At 41.1% G+C, this 18,782-nt stretch overlaps 1 protein-coding gene across 1 annotated transcript in view; it reads right to left on the reverse strand.

Annotated features, from left to right (window-relative positions):
* The window catches only part of klf7b (Kruppel like factor 7b), a 63,760-nt gene extending 45,278 nt beyond the window's left edge, over window positions 1–18,482 (reverse strand). Inside the window, exon 1 of the mRNA XM_085374678.1 lies at window positions 18,009–18,482. Within this exon, the coding sequence (XP_085230804.1) occupies window positions 18,009–18,110 (102 nt within the window). The 5' untranslated portion in view covers window positions 18,111–18,482. The remainder of the gene's footprint in view (window positions 1–18,008) is intronic.
* Window positions 18,483–18,782: the final 300 nt, after the last annotated feature.

Genomic DNA, 18,782 nt, shown 5'->3' on the forward strand with positions numbered 1-18,782 from the left:
ACACACACACACACACACACACCTAACACTGATCATAAATAAATGCATAACGAATGAAGTCATCATTTATACACACACACACACTTTCAGACGCCTTTATTTCACACACACAAAGAGTCACGCATGCTCACACTACACTATGACCTCATCCCCCACATCATCCCTCCTCCATCCCATCAAACCACACACACACCCTCATACACAGAAAGGGTCAATCCATTAAGACGCAACAGCAGCTGATCCCTTCCTTTATTTTCCGCTTGTTTCATTTCATTGTCTGCGCTAAATGTAAATATATCAAAGAGAGTGCTTTAGGATATCAGGATTAGTAGCTGAGTTGGTCTGAACCTGAATATGTAATCACCAACATGATGTCAAACAATTTCATAAAGCGTGATGTTGTTTTTGCTTTATTACAGCACAAACTGTGAGCGGGGGGGTAACAGACTGGATAGATTAAAGGCACCACGAGCTTCAAAAACAATACATCTTATCACACTGAATCAGAAGCTCCAAACAGATTTTTATCAGAATCTCATCCCAGAGCGCATAAATGAACCAAAATCACCAAAGTGCTGCAACAGCGGAGCAACCACCACCTACCACGCCGAGACATCCAGCGTGTTTCCATTCTGCTTTTACTGCACTGACAGGCGGAGGAAACTTTTCATTTTCCTGTTTTTACTTTCGTTTTTTAAATGCACCAGTTGTAGCGAATGACTGTTTTCAGCTCTTTTCGGGTTGTTTTCAGTATCAGCCTTCTGCTCGTTGGCTGTAACTTGAATATTTCTGCTTTGGGATGGTTTTCGAATAAAACAAAGCACAGATGTTAAGTGTCATAAACACCAACTCCATATTAAGCGTTTTAATGATGGGTGTGGAGGGCACAGGTGGTGAGTTCCTTTGAGATCGTGACTCACATTATTTTCCCAAACGATTCAGGGAGCCCTGGTGCCCACAGGGGTTTGTTAGGGTTCTTCGCTCAGCTTTTAGTTTCCCCCGTTACTCCTCTGTGTTCAGGTACTGTGAACGAGAAGCCTTCTTTTCTGCACTGATACTGAAAAGATATTTTAAACCTCATCCTGGGAGAATGAAGAGCCTTCTTAATGCTGCAGTACTTGCATCCCTGCTACAGATGTGTCCATGTAAATACATCCTTTCTTATTGCCAAAGTATATTAAATACATTTTATATGTAACTGGGAGTGCTGGAGCTCTGATAGATTGTTTTTTTTTTTTTTGTTCATTCAGCACCTGTTAAGATTTTTTTTAATTTTGCATTTACATATGGGTGTTTGCCTTTTAACACAGATGAGATTAAGGCATTAAAAATATGCATTAATACTGTTTTGCTGAGCCTTTAATGGTAATAAAAACACCTGAACGTAGTTTATCCATACTGCACTGATTTCATGTTTCTCCCTTTTACATGGCAGTTACTTTAACAATAAACGTTATTGCTACAGGTTTAATAGTAGAGGAAAGTTTTTCACTAGAAAGCCATCAGGGAGGATACATGTATGAGATTGGGAGTGTGTGTGTGCATTTATGACTCCAGGGAAGCTGCTACTGTCATCACACTTTTTCTTTTCTTCACTGGGGTCTCTGTTTTTTACCTCCAGAGGTTTTTGTATTTTGAGGTAGTCACTGATCTCATTGGCCTTGCTGGAAAAGCCAGACGGTTGTACGCATGACTCATACATGCCTGTGTGTGTATGTGTGTGTGTGTGGTTTACAGACCAGGCCGATAAAATCCTCTCTATATTACAAAGTCTTGGGGGTAAAAGAGAAACACTCCGTTTCTCCACTTTCCTGTGTCCTGCAGTTCATCCCTGAATAATTCAGATGTCTTCCCTCTTTCCCCCACTTCCACTCACACACATCATGTCTTCAGTTGGCATCAAAGTTAATTTTCCTTTGATCTGGATGGAAACAGAGGTCATGTATGAATCGGAAATCCATCTTGGGTCATAATTTTGGCTCCAAGCTGTTTTCTCTCTAACTCCTTGTAGTACTGCCACACTGGTCTGCACTGGTGAGACTCAGTTTTTTAAAATAAGATTGATTGATTAATGAATATATTCACTGATTAACTGATCTATACAAAAAAGCAAAGAAAAAGTATGCTTTTATTTTTTAACTTTCAGTGTTTGATGATTAATCAGACCAACAGCCCCAAACTGAAAAGCTTATATTAACATAAAACAGTGAAAATAAGCTCATTTTCCAAAACCTTACCACTGGTACTCTCCCAGTATGTACGCACATCATCAAAACATCTGTAAACTTATTTGACACATTTTAAAAATGAAGAAATGAAGAGACTTTCCTCTAATTCCACACCTTTTCTCAGACATAAACTGCCTGTCTCTCCTCTGTCCTTGGCCCCCTACATGCACATGTATACCGTATATGGATTGGGTACACATGTACTCACACACACACACACTGCAGCACTTGTCTATTCCCCCAGGTATTCCTGGCAACATTGTGGATTAAAATAGCAGGCGACCCACATATCCCCTTATAGCAAGCATTGCAGTGTTTCACCAGACAACAGACAACAAAGTATTTGTCCACTTAAAGCAGCACAGCTGGTCCGATTCAACGCCTGCTATTTTTAACAAACACTGAAAATGGTGTTGTTTGAACACTATTATGAATAGATTTACTTTTGATATTTGCTGAATTGACATTGGTTGGTATGTGGAGATTTAGGCCTTAAAGACACAGACGTGGAGACTGGTCTGTAACACCTTGGTAACTTCAGTGTGGAGTGTGCTAGCAGTTACTAGCATGAAACTGGTTGGAGGTTTAGAGTGGTGCATGAAAAAGCAACCCTCCTTTTGATTGCTTTGGTTGCTAGCAAGCTGCTAATTTGAGTTATATGTGCAAATATTAAATTTTTTGCTCTTCTAGCATTATTTATACGTTAGCACAAATTAGCAGATCAGACAATGCATCCATTCAGTCTATGGATGTGCCTTGTTACTCAAGCATGCTTGCATTTGTTGATAATACACAAAGTTCACAAACAAATGGGCTGACATCACCGAGTCTTTGCCCATCATTTATATGCAATCTATGATAGTCTATGATTAAGCTTTGCTAAATGAACCAGTCAGTTATATTTTAGTCCCAAACTGAAACATTATCATTCAAAACATGATTACATGGTAACAATAAAACGTAGATCAACTTAATGACTCACACATTTTACATGGATTAGTCTGGATTTTTGTTCATGTTCAGTAGTTTTTGAGAAGATGCAAATGTGAAATAAAAAAAGCCAAAACGGCTGTTTTAAAATTAAATCGAAATCATGTACTCACAGTTTTCTTTATTTTGTTTTATTTAGCTGTAATTTAAAGTCAAAGCAGGTAGAGGGAGAACGAGACCGGGTTTAGATTTACTTCAGCACAACAAGACTGGTGGCAACATGAGAAACCCCATCTTCAGTTTGTGAAACGATGGTCTGTGTCTCTTCTTCACTGTACTCAAAGTTAAAGGAAATCTCAATGCTACAACACACAGCTCTACGCAGTCGACATGTTTCCAGCTTTGTGGAAACAGTTCAGTCAGCTTTGCGTGGCTCTGGTGCATCTATTGTTTCTGAGTTGTCTCACCTCCCACCACACCCCCAACCCTAACCCAAGACAAAGAGTACAGTCGTGAAGAAAAACAAGACAAATTCCCAAGGTCATCCCCCTCACTGCATCTGACCCATTTACTGTCCCGCTCTGCGCACTCACTCACACACCAATCATGCATGCATAAAGGCGCACTGAGACCCCAGCACGATCCGTCCCCACTTCAACTCTGTCTCAGCCTCAACACAGACATCTCAGTCATACCTACACACACACACACACACACACACACACACACACACACACACACACACACACACACACACAGACAGAGTTGTGCTGGTATGCTTTATTATGGCCTGAAATCCTTAATAAAAACCTCATACATACACATTGTAACAGTGGGTTTAAGTGGGGTTCGCTAATTATTCAATATTTAGTTAAAAAAAAAATCACAGTTCTATTCAGATTATGTTCAAATATATGTTGTTAATCTGGACTAAAGGTTGCCCTGCTATAAATGTGCTATTCATTAGAGCTGGGCGATAGAACGATAACGATATGTATCGCGATATAACTTTTACTCGATAGAGAAATTAAGCTATCGCGATAGACCTCGCCGCTCTTGTCCTCTTAAAATAAAATTAAAAATTAAAAAAAAAAAAAAGGTCAGCCAATCCAAACTAAGTAGTGCAGAGCCGAACCAATCACAGCCGCAGCGTCACGTCGCGTGACTTGTTACGTACAGCACAAGTGCCAAGCCGCACGTGTGTTTGTTTGGGAAGCAGCCAGCGGGTAATGGAGGAAATGAGTGTGCCGACTAGAAAAATCAACCGAGCGTGACCGAAGAGAAAACAGATGATGGTTCCAATGCCGGAGAGATTGTCGAACGGAAGAGCCATAGAAGTTCCGTAGTGTGAAGGTATTTCGGCTATTTCAAGTCTGACAAAAAACAGAGTAGCGTGCACTGTAAATTGTGCCGAAAGCAAGTCTGGAAATACAATAAACTGGTGCATGCGTCACACTGTGCGCCACGTTATTGTTTCGGTGAAATGAATTTCTACAATACTGTTACTGTTAATTCTACTCTCTGCAGTGTTTAAATGCTTACATATACACACAGTTACTGTCCGTCCACACATACGACTCGGTTCTGCTTCTATGCCGCAGCTTTGTTTACTTTTTCCCACCGAGGCTTCTAGACTTCTGATTGGCCAACATTTCTGCACGGTTAGGAATCTAGCGCCACCTGCTGCTTTGGCATGTTTATAGCAGCGTTTTCCTTCATTTCTGCCTTTATGTGTGGACGGGATTATTTTTTAAAACGAAAACGGAAAATCTCCATTTTCAAAAATACCCGTATACGTGTGGACGTAGCCTCAGTCTCTGACTGGAAGCGCTAATTCGTCATTCGGCTTTTGTCAGACTAAAGTAACTGTTAAAACTGTTTGAAAAGCTCAGCTATACAACAAGGAGAGATTGAGAATTTCCTTTTAGTTCTCAGTTTATTTGATATTGACAAAAGTTAGTCAGTTTTGTCTGTTCTTCTGTAAAACAAACTAAGATTTATTTTTAGAATTAATATTTTGTTTCTAAGTGGAATTGACAATTTAGTCTGTTTCATTTGTTCTATTTTGAAACTTAAACGCTTTAGTGGCTGCCTTTTGTGTAGTTTGCAATATTTGCCTTTATTTATCTGAAAAAGTCTCATGTTCCTTAAGTACATCTACCCTGTTGAACTTATTATGGGAAATAAATATTTAAATAAAAACAAGCTGCTGATTATTTCACATTTTACTTGTGAGCAACGGCACATTTAAATCTTACAAATATAGTTATTTGGCTTATATCGTGATAGATATCGTTATTGCCTGAAATGAAAAAAACATATCGTGATATGAAAAAATCTCATATCGCCCAGCTCTACTATTCATATATACTATTTTAGTGATTTTTGCCAGCCACCCTCATATGGAGCAAACAAATGTTGGATGGTTGTTTATCACAATCACTCAAGAGATATGTGATGAACTCTAATGTGTTCTGGTGAAACCCAAACAAGAAGATGTCGGGAATAATCTGTCTTTAACGAAGGTGGTTGTTGCAAAGGACTTTCCTTCAAATGTCAACAGCTGGATGAACCTGCACATGTACATTATTCTCAAACTTTTAGTTTTTTGCTAGTCTGTCTCAGAGCTTGACTGATGACACATATGACACATACAGTAACTGAGGATGGTGTCCTTTGACCTTGAACATAAGTGGTCAGCTGGGTACCTTAAAGACACGTGACTGACAAATGTGTAAATGGCCATGGATCGCAGCCGTCCACTTGTGAAAAGAAGCAAACAAGTGTTGATATGGTCCATAAGTAGACACTGATGTGTAGTCAGACCAATGCACCGGTGTAGGTGGGATTTGGGGTGTGCAGAGAAGTGAAGTAAAATCAATAGGAATAACAGCAATTCGTGGTCTCTGTGTAAAATAAAAAGACTGCACACTCTTCTTTCTTCTTCTTCTGCTGTTATTGCTCCTCCATTGTTCCAGCTGTTTCATGCCTCAGTGTCAGATAAAACAATTCAACTTGCTGGAGTACACATACTCAAAGCTGGAGCCAAATGGCCATCTTTGATGATCTTTTGAGTAACTGAGAGTGCGTAAAAACGTCTTGTCAATGCCAGAGTTCTTCGAGCTGCTTGGAAGGCAACAGCGACTCAAATAGCAACTTGTTACAAGCAACACTTAACATGTCAAACTTTGAAGAAGATGGACTATAGCAGCAAAAGACCACACCAGGTGCCACTCCTGTTAGCTAAGAACAAGAAACTGAGGTTACGATTCTTAAAAACTTAAAAACAAAAACTGGACAAAACCTGACGAGCCTTGAAATAATGGATCCATCCTGTCGTGTATCAATGGTTCAGACAAGTGTTGCTGGTCTCATCTAGAGCAGGGTGATGTGACCAAAAATATTTATCACGATATACATTTGAAAATTTGCGATAACGATATAACTGACGATATAGTTGACACTAGACAAAATACTTTACAACTCCACAACTTTATTAGTGAAATAAAAAAAAACCCATCAATGTATTTTCACTTAAACAAGCAGCTGTTTTTTATGTGCATTAAAGTTATATAAAAATTAACAGTGCAAATGCAAATTCCTTGCTGACAGTTTAACCAAAAGGCATTTCCAGTGGAAACTGGCCGACATATCAGCATAACCATGTATAATATCCACAAAACTTAAAAAGAGGTTATACACACACAATACGGTAATATTATGTTGAAGCACAGTACGTATCACTCCGCGAGGCTCCTGCCTACGATAGCCGTAATGCTCCGACAATCCATCAAGCGGTGCGGCTTCGTAGCTTAGCAAAGTCGTACTAAAACATTTGACAGATTGCTGAGCGCCGTGTACATAAACTCGTTTCGAGGTCAGTAAACACAACCAGAATTCATACATAAGGCACACGGGATTATAAGGGGCTCTGTCGACTTTCAGAAAAATCAAAGGATTGATTTTAAGTGTGCCGTATTTTCCAAACAACACGGTAATAACGACGGCCCGCTAGCACGCTCTACCAAAAATGTGCTTTGTTGTGTATTTGACAGACGAAAGCTAAACCAGTTCCACACCACTGAAGTTGCAGCATTTTTACAAACCAGTTCTGGTTCATCTGTTTCATTCAACGATCCGCTTTTGCCCTTCTTATTCTCCATCGTCGTCATGCTTTTTCCGCCATGTGCGTATAAAAACAAAGGCACTGCGCATGCGCGTTTTACCCATATTCTATCGCGATATTTCATTTTCTTATCGTTGCCCAACATTTGGAACATTTTGGGCCCAAAGTGAGAATTCTTTTCTTGCATAACTTCATGAATTGTTAGGTTTTTTTTAACTAACAGACTGAGTTACAATTTAATAAAAAATCTACTGGCACATTTAAAAGCCATAGTTTGGTCTTCACTCTATTATATGAAATCTTTGTGAAATCAATGGCGATGCATGCATGTGTAAGTCCTTCCTGGATGGTTTACTGCCAGCTGTTGGCCTTGGCAAGCTAGCACACACATACACTCATTTCCTCAGCCACTGTCAACATCCTCTGCACACTACGAATGATGTCATTGCCCAAACACAAACGCACACTCACTGCATGTGAGCACCCAGGTGGCTGATGGTTAAGTACAAACTAAAGGCTAGAAACTAAAAAGAAATGAAAAGCTTGCAAAGCTTAACAAATCTGGAAAATAGTGCCATCCAGTTAAAAGTAAAATTTTACATTTTGTGCATTTATTGGCTAAAATAAAAGGGAGACTCCCAGAAAATCACATTATAAAAGAGCTGCAGCAGCACTTCTGGAACATCATGACATTTCAGTGCTGCTGCTTTCAGTGCACGAAAGATGTTTCTGGCCAAACACGGCATGTTTTTGTTAGCTGCCCTTTTTGGGATTTCTACCAATGTTCCACTTTTGTAGTAATAAATGAGAAAAAAAACCCAGAAGAACAAAGGGGGAAGAGGAAGCCGGCCCTACAGTGTCATTGTTTATTTGGAAAAATAGGTTTCTGTCTGCCTTTATATGACAACTTGATCAACTTTTCCACCTCGGTCCAGCGAGGCAAGTGAGGCATTTCCTCGAATTCCTAGCATCGCACTTCCATTTTAAATGTGCAAATTCAAAATGTGCATAAACAAAGAGGCGTCTGGAAGACAACGGGGGGAGCAGTAAAGGAGGGAGGTGGGCAGAGAGAGAGAAAGAGAGATGGCTGAGTAGAGAATAAGAGGCCTGGATGGATGCCAGGTCACAAGTCTTTATCCCTGAGCCAATTGGTCTGCAAACACTAGCTCAGCAGGATGTGGAGACACAAACACATACACAATACAACACACCTGTGTGTGTGTGTGTGTGTCTGTGTGTGTGTGCGTATGACAGTGCGTCTCACCCGAGCTCAGCCTGTGATCACCACGAGGACTTCTCTTAAGAAAAGCGGATAAAATCAGACACGCCTGGGTTTTTTTATTTTCCAATAACGTCCCGAATACAAGTGCATTTATCTACAAACTCCATTCTAAAAGGAGAGAAGCTAAAAAAACCAGACCTGCTTACTGTAATTATTGCGATACACTGTATCCTGTAATCCATTTAAACATCTGACAGAAAGAGCTGCTTTGCAATTAAACTGACATATTTTTCTAATGTAAAAATCTGCTTATTGAAAGATAACAGCGCTGTCAGTTACTGAGGATGGAGTCATAAACTTTTCAGGTGTCAAATCAAGCTATAATTAAAAGAAGGCAATGGGAACCAGACACAACATCATCAGTTATTTCGATGGGGTCTATTTAAATAAACAGCTTCTGGTTTTTTTTTTTTTGTTTCTTTTTAGTTCTGATGTCCTACAGAACACAATTATATAGAATTTAAATGGTTATAAATCACAGGCTGTTCCCAGGCTTAGCACCTTCAGTGCTGCAGAGCGTTTTGTAGCATCTTAGCACCCATTCTCCCACTGCTTCCAGTGCTCTCTCCACCAGAGCCACACGAAACCGATAGCTCTTCAGATCTGAAGGCAGGTAGTGCGGCAGACAAGAACCGATCCTAAAATACCACAAAAAAGCAAGTGGGAAATCGATATATATGCAACACATGACATATAATAGGATGATTCACTACACAATAGCACATTCCCACTGTGTGCTTGAAGCATGAAGATATGAATGGGTAAATCTCCTTGTAAACTGTAGTAATCGCGCTCCATGGTGAATACTGCTGGAGAGTTGCCCTCCATAGAAAACCACTCATCTTGAAAGATCAGGGCTATGGCTTTCACAGTATAAGCTCTCTCCATCACGAGTGCAGTTCATTTGTTCTGCTTTCCTGCCGCGGCAGTCTGACTGCTCACTTTCTTATCTAATCTCTGCCACCGTAGACTGAATGCCTTATTCACTTACTGAATTATGGGTTCCCGGGCAAGTGCCTATGTGTGTGTGTGTGTGTGTGTGTGTGCATTTGACTCGAGTGATTTCAAATTATGAGGAAAAGACAATAACTGTGTGTGTTTGGAGCACGATAAAAAAGAAAGTGAATGAATGCAGTGATTAGAGCGGCTCATATTGAAGGCAGAATTGGCACCAGCTTCCACACTGTAAGAAGTGGAGCAGCGTGCTTGTGTCTCAATGCCTCTGTTTACTGTTACAGCCTTAAATGCTTCTCTGATTTGTGCCGGTCACTGGATTGTAATATCTGCAACTACTTCCTAATTGTGAATATGTCAGAATTTCATAGTGGGGTTCATTTTAATCATTGAAAAGTGTCACTTTTTCACCCAATCAGCACTTCACCCAAACGCACAGCATCATCTATGCCGAGCTACGCACTGTAGGTTTTTTGGAGGACTGCAAGCAACTCTTCTGCATAGGCAAATACCTACGCAAACAGACACAGCCGCTGTACCATAAAGTTCCCGGGTAGTCCAACCCAGCATGCAGAGGGCTAATAGTAGGTCAGCCTAGACTATCGCCAGGATGAAAAACGAAGACAAACAGGGCTTCTGCCAATCAGTCTAAGCATGGCAAGTTTCAGTTAGGAATGGAAACACTCGCATTAACACGATGAAGTCTGGTGCTTCTAAAAGTTGTAGCTGCAGATGTGAAATATTTCTGACAGCTACAATATCAGCAAAGGTGTCAAAAAAAGAAGTGTAAGAGATGTATGAAAATTGACAGAAGCACTAACACAATTCAGCTGGAGCGATCGCGTTTTATATATCGTGGAAAACACAGCTGCTTTTGGTTTAATTTCCAGTAACACAATCTTCCATCACAGAAGAATTCTGGTCGGGTCTACTGGAACTGGAAGAGTGTACACCTGGACCTACTGGTGACACAAGGCTCACTGGTGCACGTGAGGAGTGAAGGCTGTACCGACCGATTCAATAGATGAGCTACTGTAGCTCAAGCTGTCGAAAAAGGTGATGCTGGTTCTGACAGAAAGGCATCAGAATACACAGTGGATCACAGTTTGTTGCTTATGGGGTTGAATAGTCACAGACCAGTCATGATGCCCAAGCTGGCCACTGAAAACACCAACATTGGGCACTTGAGCATCAACACTGGACCACGGAGCAATGAAAGAAGGCGGCGTGATCTGATGAATCATGTTTTCTTTTGCATCATATGGAAAGCCGAGAGCAAGTGTGTTTCTTTCCTGGGACCAGGACACAGTATAGAAAGAAGGCAAGCAGGCAGAGGCAGTGTGATACTTTGGGCAATATTCTGCTAGGAACCCTTGGGTCCTGCCATCCATGTGGGTGTTACTTTGATATGTACCACCTACCTAAGCATTTCTGCAGACCATGTACCTAGGGCTGTTCGATATAACAATATATATCGGATGACGATATAAAAACGTCTATCATTTCATTTTATGCTATCATTTGTTTCGTGGTGTCGCAAAATAAACTGTTTACGGCAATATTTTTTCATGGTTTTGATGGTCACTGTAGTGGCTATATTCATTTCTTAAAGTTCTCTCTTTCTCTTATATTTTATATAACCACACTACTAACAGACAAGCGCCTGTTTTTATGCGTTGTGGTTAGCAACAACGACGGTAAAACCATCGCGTGTCCGCTTGTTTATGTTCCACATAAACCTTTCACAATAAAGCTCAAGATCCTGTTGAGACTTTTCAAAATAAACTGAATCACGTGAAAGACCAGATTTTTTACGGATGAGAAGTAAAAAAGAGCCGTCAGGTGCTAAAAAATAGACCTTAGACTCAAACGTTAGAACAGGCTTTTCCCCGCAGCACGCCGTGTAATAAATACTCACAAAGAAAACGGCAGCCGTTACAACTTATGTCTAAAAATGTATTGTTTCATGCATCGGTTAAAACACTCGACTCCAGCTACACGACGCCCAGCTGGAAACACTTCCGAGCTGCCCGAGATTCACAGAATTTACAGAAAATGTTACATTTTTGTGATTTATATCGTTATCGGGACGATAGAATTCTTATATCGGGATATGAGATTTTGGTCATATCGCACTGCCCTACATGTACCCCTTTCATTCCATGAAGACTACTGTTGAAAGCTAATTATAATGTACCTGGATAATGCACCTTGCCACAAAGCAGAAATGTTTTAGGAATGACTTTGAGGTGTTGACTTGGCATTCAATTGGCAATTTCAAGATTTCAGTCCAATCGAGCATCTGTGGGATGTGCTGGACAAACTAGTCCGATTCACGAAGCCTCCACCTCACAAATTACAGGACTTAAAGAATCTGTTGCTAACATTTTGGTGTACCACAGCACACCTTCACTGGTCTAGTGGAGTCCATGCCTTACAGAGTCTGAGGTGTTTTGGCAGCAAAAAGGGGGACTAACACAATGTTAGGCACGTGATCATAATGTCTGATCTGTTTCCCTCTAGACTAAAGGATGGATGCTGTATGAACAGCAAAACACTGTCCGGTTAAGATGTGTTAATAAGTAAGCATAGCCTAAAAAGAGAAAAAGAACTGAAAGGGATGAACTGTAAGGATAAAAGAACATTAACTAATATTATGCATTAAAAGCTGAAACCAAGACATCACAATTTTTATTCTTCATCTCTGGCACTCTTCCAGTGTGTCTCCCTCCTCTAACTCCCCCAGCCGGTTATTAGAGATGACTGTCTCTTCCTGAACCTGTGCTAGAGGCTTCTTCCTGTTAAACGGGAGTTCTTCCTTCCCACTGTCACCAAGTGCTTACTCATAGGGGCTCATCAATGTATCTGTATTATTCTAAAGTCTTTATCTTACAATATAAAGCATCTTGCGGTGACTGTTCTTGTCATTTGTCGCTTTATAAATAAAACTGAATTGAATAGAACTTATCAATTCAGTTTTAAGTGGCTTTGTTTAAAAAGTTGATTTTCCGACATTTGAATCAGGCATTACACAAGCCACGGCTACATTTCTCTGTTCTGCTGTCTCTTTCTTTTTCTCTTCATTCCTTTGTTTTTTTTCCTCACCCATCTTCTTTTTGCGACCATGAGGAAGCAGCTGTGTTCCACATACAATTACATAACTGTGTGTGTGTGTGTGTGTGTGTGAGTGTGTCTGCATTAACACATGCCGGGAAATGACACGGGCAAAAAGAAGATGAGAGCAGAAAGGCGATGGACAAACATCTTCTCTTCTCTCTGACTAACTTTCATCTGCCTTTATTCACTTTATCTGTCTTCTGGTGTCTCTCTCATCCTTTCCTCTCACTCCGTGTCTCGCTGCCCCTCCGTCCCCTCCATTCTTTCCTCCACCGCCACATACAGAGTTACTGGGCTGTGAAATGTGAAAAACTGCAGCATGCATGGCAATTCATTATCTTGTCAAACTTCCCCGGGCCTGCCCCAAGCCACGGGCAGACACAGAGAGACAAAAATGGGAGTGAGAAAGAGACATAGACAGAAAAAGGGGTTCATGTAATGGTCCATGCAGTAGATTAACAGGTTACCAAGAAGATGAGGAGAAAGACAAGTTTTTGAGCCGAGTCGGTCAATTATTACTGGCGTGAGTTTTGATGTTCACGAGTAGTGCTAATACATTTTATGATTTGAATCTCTGCTTCTGAATTTTATTATTTCATATTAAGGCAAGCAATATGAAAGATTAGATTTCTGAGGATTCATTCTGAAAAGGCACCGACTGATTGGCCAGAGCTGTTTCATGGTTAAATCTACACACACATAGGCACAACACTGGCAGACAGCATTCCTGAAAAGGATACAGGGTTGTAGGCTGGCCTAATGGAGACACTGTATCTCAGTGACACTGAGCTTGCTGGGCCAGCATAGTGCTGTAATGGTACCACAGCAAATAAATCAATCAGCCTGAAAGGAATTATGGCCACACAGAGCATGTAAACTAAGGGATGAGATGAGAAAGAGACCGTGCGAGTCGGCCAGTTAAAAGCACCGTTGGGCGTTGGAATAGGCTCAACACCTGCAAAGATTGTCGACATAGCGTATTAGACTGTAAACGCAGATTTACAGCAACCACATGAAACCTAAACGTCTGCTCCAGGGTTCAGTTTCGTCGTCCCTCTTTTCTCACTGTGTCCATTTTCCCCCTCATTCATCAGATTTTGGAGTAGCCTTGCTTTGAAATAAATGGATTACATCTAATTGGGGAGCCTGCATTTGCTATTTGATCCTTGAGCCACTCGGCACACACTCACAAATCCCCAAAGCCCATCACATCATCCCAAACCTGCAAAGATGCAGCAATTACACACAGACCATGGGCTCAATACTGTCAGAGGCACTAAGGCGGATAGGCAGGAGAGAGAGAGCGAGAGTGTGTTTTCCACATGTTTAGCCATGATGCAAAGAGCCTGATAAAAGAGGCCTGTATGAGGAAACAAAGACCAGGAACAGGGACAGTCAGGAAAGATAAATGACATCCACAAATCTGCTTCCTTGTGTGTGTTGTTTGCCTGAGTGTGTGTCTGTGCGTGTGTGTTGTTCCGTCCATCTGACAGCAAACGGCCAATTACTGTCGAAAGTGGCGGGATGAGTCCTGCCAGACCACAGCTTTCCATTAGTGCATGCCAGCCAAGCGTGTGTGTGTGTGAGTGTGTGTGTGTGTGTGTGTGATGGAGTGAATAAGGGGATAGAAGAAGACAGAAGGAACAAGAGTAGGAAAAAAAAACGTGGGTGTGCCTGGTTTATGTGTGTGTATGTTTGTCTTTCTCCCCTCTGCGTCGCCACTTGTGCAGATAAATTCGACAAAAACACATTTACATTTTTTTCCTCCCTCTTTCAAAGCTTTGGCCTTCCATCCATAATCACCCAGCACTTTCCACAATGAAAACTGAGTTTTCAATCAAAAACGCTCCCTCTGATGTAAATGAACTCTCACATTCAGCTGTTTAAGATAAGATAAGAGATAAGATAGAACTTTATTAATCCCTCGGGTGGGTTCCTCTGGGAAATTCAACTTCCAAAAAGCACAGCAATGACCGAAGTTACAGTTACAGAATTGTTATATATATATATATATATATATATATATATATATATATATATATATATATATATATATATATATATATATACACACACACACACATATATAAATACAGAGACAAATATAAATAAAATATACAAAGGGGATAAATAGGAATAAAAAATAAAAATACAAGTGAATTGCACATTTCAAGTATTGAGTCTATTGCACTGTTGACTATTTACAAAAAGTATTGCACAAGGTGTTGTACAGTGAGGTGAAGAGGCACTACAGCTTAGTTGTTCCCCCTCCTTTGTCCTCCTGTTTCCCCTCCCTCTCCCCTCCAGAGAGGAGTTAAACAGTTTGATGGCGTGTGGGACAAAGGAGTTTTTAAGTCTGTTAGTTCTTGTCTTGGGGAGTTTGTACGGCTAAACAGTCGCAGGGTAAGTAAATAAATTCTTAATATTTTGGATGCTGTTTGAATGTCTTACCTGGAGGCATAAAATAGTATTTGCAATTGTTTCTGTGTGTTCTGTGTAGAGAGAGGTCAGGGAGGTTGCTAGCATAGCTTAGCACCAACACTGTGAGCAGGTGAAAACTGCTAGCTTCCACCCAAAGAAAAGCTTGAAGTTAGCCTTCTTTTCATTTAAAATGTCCCTACTAAGAAAACTACAGCAACTGCTTTGTACGTCAAAAAGTAGCCCTATGCTATGTAGCTTGCTATTTGCTCATTAACTACAAGAGACTTCAGTATTTAAAAGTACATGTTATAACTTTGATAACTTGGAAGGCAACTTTGCCTTAAGTATTGGTGATAGGCTAGGCTAAGCATGTTTGGAACAATCACTGCAAAAAAAAGAAAGAAAACCTACTGATTAATTTACATGTTATTACTAACCAGTCCTGCTGATTGGCAGGAAGTTGCTCAAAGCTAACTAGCCATAACAGGAGCGAGTTAATTAGAAGAGCCTGCTTTAGACTGGCTCAGTAATACTGTAGATATGAAGTGGCTGACCTACGAAAGGCTTTGAGTCTTCTACACGTCTTGTAAGCTAAGTAATGAATGACTACATTTCTGTTGCATTTAGCATCAAGTTAGCGCTTCTGTCTTGGAAAAGCTTTAAAAAAATCTCTTGATTACCCTAATTAACCTGATTACTGTGTGCATTACTTTGCACGTACAGTTAAGGACTTTCGTATGCTCAGTTTGTAACACAAGAACGAACATGTAACTATGATTTTTGGTATGAAGACACCACATACACTTCAATGGCAAAGAACAACAACCAGTACAAATTTTACCCCAGTGTGAAGTACAGTGAGGGGGGGGGTAAAACTGCTCAGCAGAGGGCAGCGTCAGCTCTTTTTGTGTGGCAACTATTTTATTTACCTAGATGGTATTGCTTTTGTTGCTGTGGAGTAGCTGTGTGTGTGTGTGTGTGTGTGTGTGTGTGTGTGTGTGTGTGTGTGTGTGTGTGTGTGTGTGTGTGTGTGTGTTTTATGTATGTATTAACCTTTATTTTTTATTTTTTCCCCAGATCTCCAAGTAAAAATTTGCAAGAAAATCAATAACTCAGGTGTCCAAGACATGGTGTCCTGGACAGCAAACAGGAATAAAGACTGCTCCAACTCACCAGACTAGTCCTAATTAGTTTTCCTCCTCAACACTCTTAATCAATTAACATATAACAGACAGAAAAAATAGGTTACTGTGGCTGGAAGTGTGTGCTGTTTGCACTAAAAATAGGATGAGACATTGTGAATTTGTGTCAGTAAGACAGTCATAGAGGAGAACCGCAGTTTGGGCTTTATTCAGCACCGTGGGAATTATCATGGTTCTACTACTCAAATACATGAAACAGAGCAATCCAGCATTGTCGGAGTGGACTGTGCCATGCAGGGGTCCACTGGGGGATTTTTGATGGACTGATTTACTGAACATTAGATTTCATATAAAGGCACCCACACACTTACAAGAGGCTGTAAGGCGGATTCCAATTAACAGATATTTCCATTTCTCAAGTTCAAGCAGGGAAAACTTAAGTGAAAATATCACCCTGTGATTGGTTAGCAAATCATAAAACATGACCCATACGATATACTGTGTTGCTTAGCCTTTTAAACATCGCCTCTGTGTGTGAAACAGAAAAAATGAAAGATGTGGTACATCTGGACCCACAGACCACAAAACTCGCGTGGCTGTACGTACAGAGAAAATCGCGCTTTATCTGATTCATGCCATTAAAATGAAGATTTTACATTTGAATAAAAATGTTATAAAATAGTCTGCGGGCTCGCATGAAGGGTCCACTGTATGTTCTATAGAGGGTGACGTGCTTAATGTATAATTCAACAGGATTATCTGCAAACAAACAGTGGCAGATGTGGATATATTATTTAAGATCAAGTCACTTGCTATTAAGCATGTGTCCATTTTCCACAGCTCCCCTCTCTCTCCTCCAGTGTGTGTGTGTGTGTGCGTGTTAGTCCAAACATATCTGATCTATCGATCACATCAGCATCGGCATCACGCTCTCGGATTCAGACACTTAAATGTTCCATCATGGGCTCAGACTGCAAAGACACAAATTTCACTTTCACCTTCACTTCGCGTCTGACCCTGTCAGTTACATTCTACACAGTCTACAACAGCGCAGATCAATCAAGGTTTCCCAGTAAAGTTACCAAAAAAAGGTTAATTTTAAAACTACATAAGAGCGCTCAGACTTTTCAGTCTAGCGTTAAAAACAACACTGGAGTAACTTTAAAAGCATCCTCATCTGCTTTTCATCTGACAAACTGAACGCCGATCCCTTTCTCTCTGCCTCGTGGAAAAAAACTATCATCACCAAAACTACAAGCAAAATTAGACGGAAGCGGCATTTTTCACTTTCAGAGTTTCATCCACAGCATTCAAACGTTGGCACTATGCATACCCTGGATGTGGCCACATGTTTCTCACATTTAAGCCATTTAAGTTCAAAATCATAGCGGTGGATTTCACGGAGCGATAGCGTCATGCTTCTGCTTTTAAATGGTTAATAAGATGCTTTAATGAAGCCGAAAGTGTGGTTAAAGGGAATGAAAGGGATCATTGGTATGACTAGAGGGTTTTTACGCATTTTTGGGGGGATACTGCTATTAGTGCGTAAAGCTCCGTGCTTATTCCCCCCACCCGCGCCTGTTTTCCATGCGTGTGCGTGTTTTCTCCTGTCAGCGAACCTCGCCGTGCTCCATGTGAGCAGAGAAAAAAAAGACGCAACTACACGGGGCTTTCGCTGGCGCTCATGAGCGCTCCGCTGGTGCAAAACACTACAGGCACACGCGGAAAACAGCAACCCAGCGCACGCATCCCAGTTTCTAAGCCCGTCAGTTTCCCGGAAAAGACGAGAAAAACGCATCGTCTCTGACCTGCTGCCAGTTCTCCTCCAGGGAAGGCATCGCAGAGAAATAACCAGTGTCGTGGACGAGTTGGAGTTCCTGGAAAATACTGTAATTCGCCAACACATCCATGCTCGAAAAAAAAGAAAAAAAAGAAGAAGTCAGTAAAGAAGTCCAGAATCCAAACGATAGAAACGCACTTCTTCGTTCTTCTCCTCACACTTGACAGATTAAAGAAACAAATTTTAGAAAACAAAAACCCCCAAAAACAAAACAAAAATGTAAAAAAAAGCCCAAATCTGGTGCGGATGAGCGCACCTGAACACTTTGATGAAAAAAAGAAAAACAAAAAGCTGAGAGGGAAAGAAGAGTTGATAATTTGATCTCTGTCAGTGCTATCCCGTCTCCTCTCCGCTCGCTCTGTCACGCCTCTCTCCTCAGTCCTGGCTTGGGGGGTGCCAGATCTATTTCCGCATTGCCAGATTGCCAATCGGTCTCAGTACAAGCTGCCAGGTTGCCAGGTTTGCTCCTCCAGCAGCAGACTGGACCCCGCTGCAATTCCAAGCGACCGGTGCGAGAGGGGAGGGGAGCAGAGGAGGAGCCACCTGTCAGTCAATTTCATGCGTGACCTTATAAGGTAAATAGGGTTGATGATGTCACTGGCGTCCAATTAAGGAGGCGAGGAGAAAGAGTGAGAGGGGCGGAGCGTTCAGGGGATTCAGAGTCGCTATTGGCTGGAGCGGGCTGTCATTCCGGCTGTAGATGGAAGTGAGGGGTGAGTTATTTTTAGAGGCCTATATAAAA

This window comes from Diplotaxodon limnothrissa, linkage group LG16, assembly GCF_057381915.1.
Source record: "Diplotaxodon limnothrissa isolate DT_005_m linkage group LG16, D_limnothrissa_male_GT1.1, whole genome shotgun sequence".
Classification (NCBI taxonomy): domain Eukaryota; kingdom Metazoa; phylum Chordata; class Actinopteri; order Cichliformes; family Cichlidae; genus Diplotaxodon; species Diplotaxodon limnothrissa.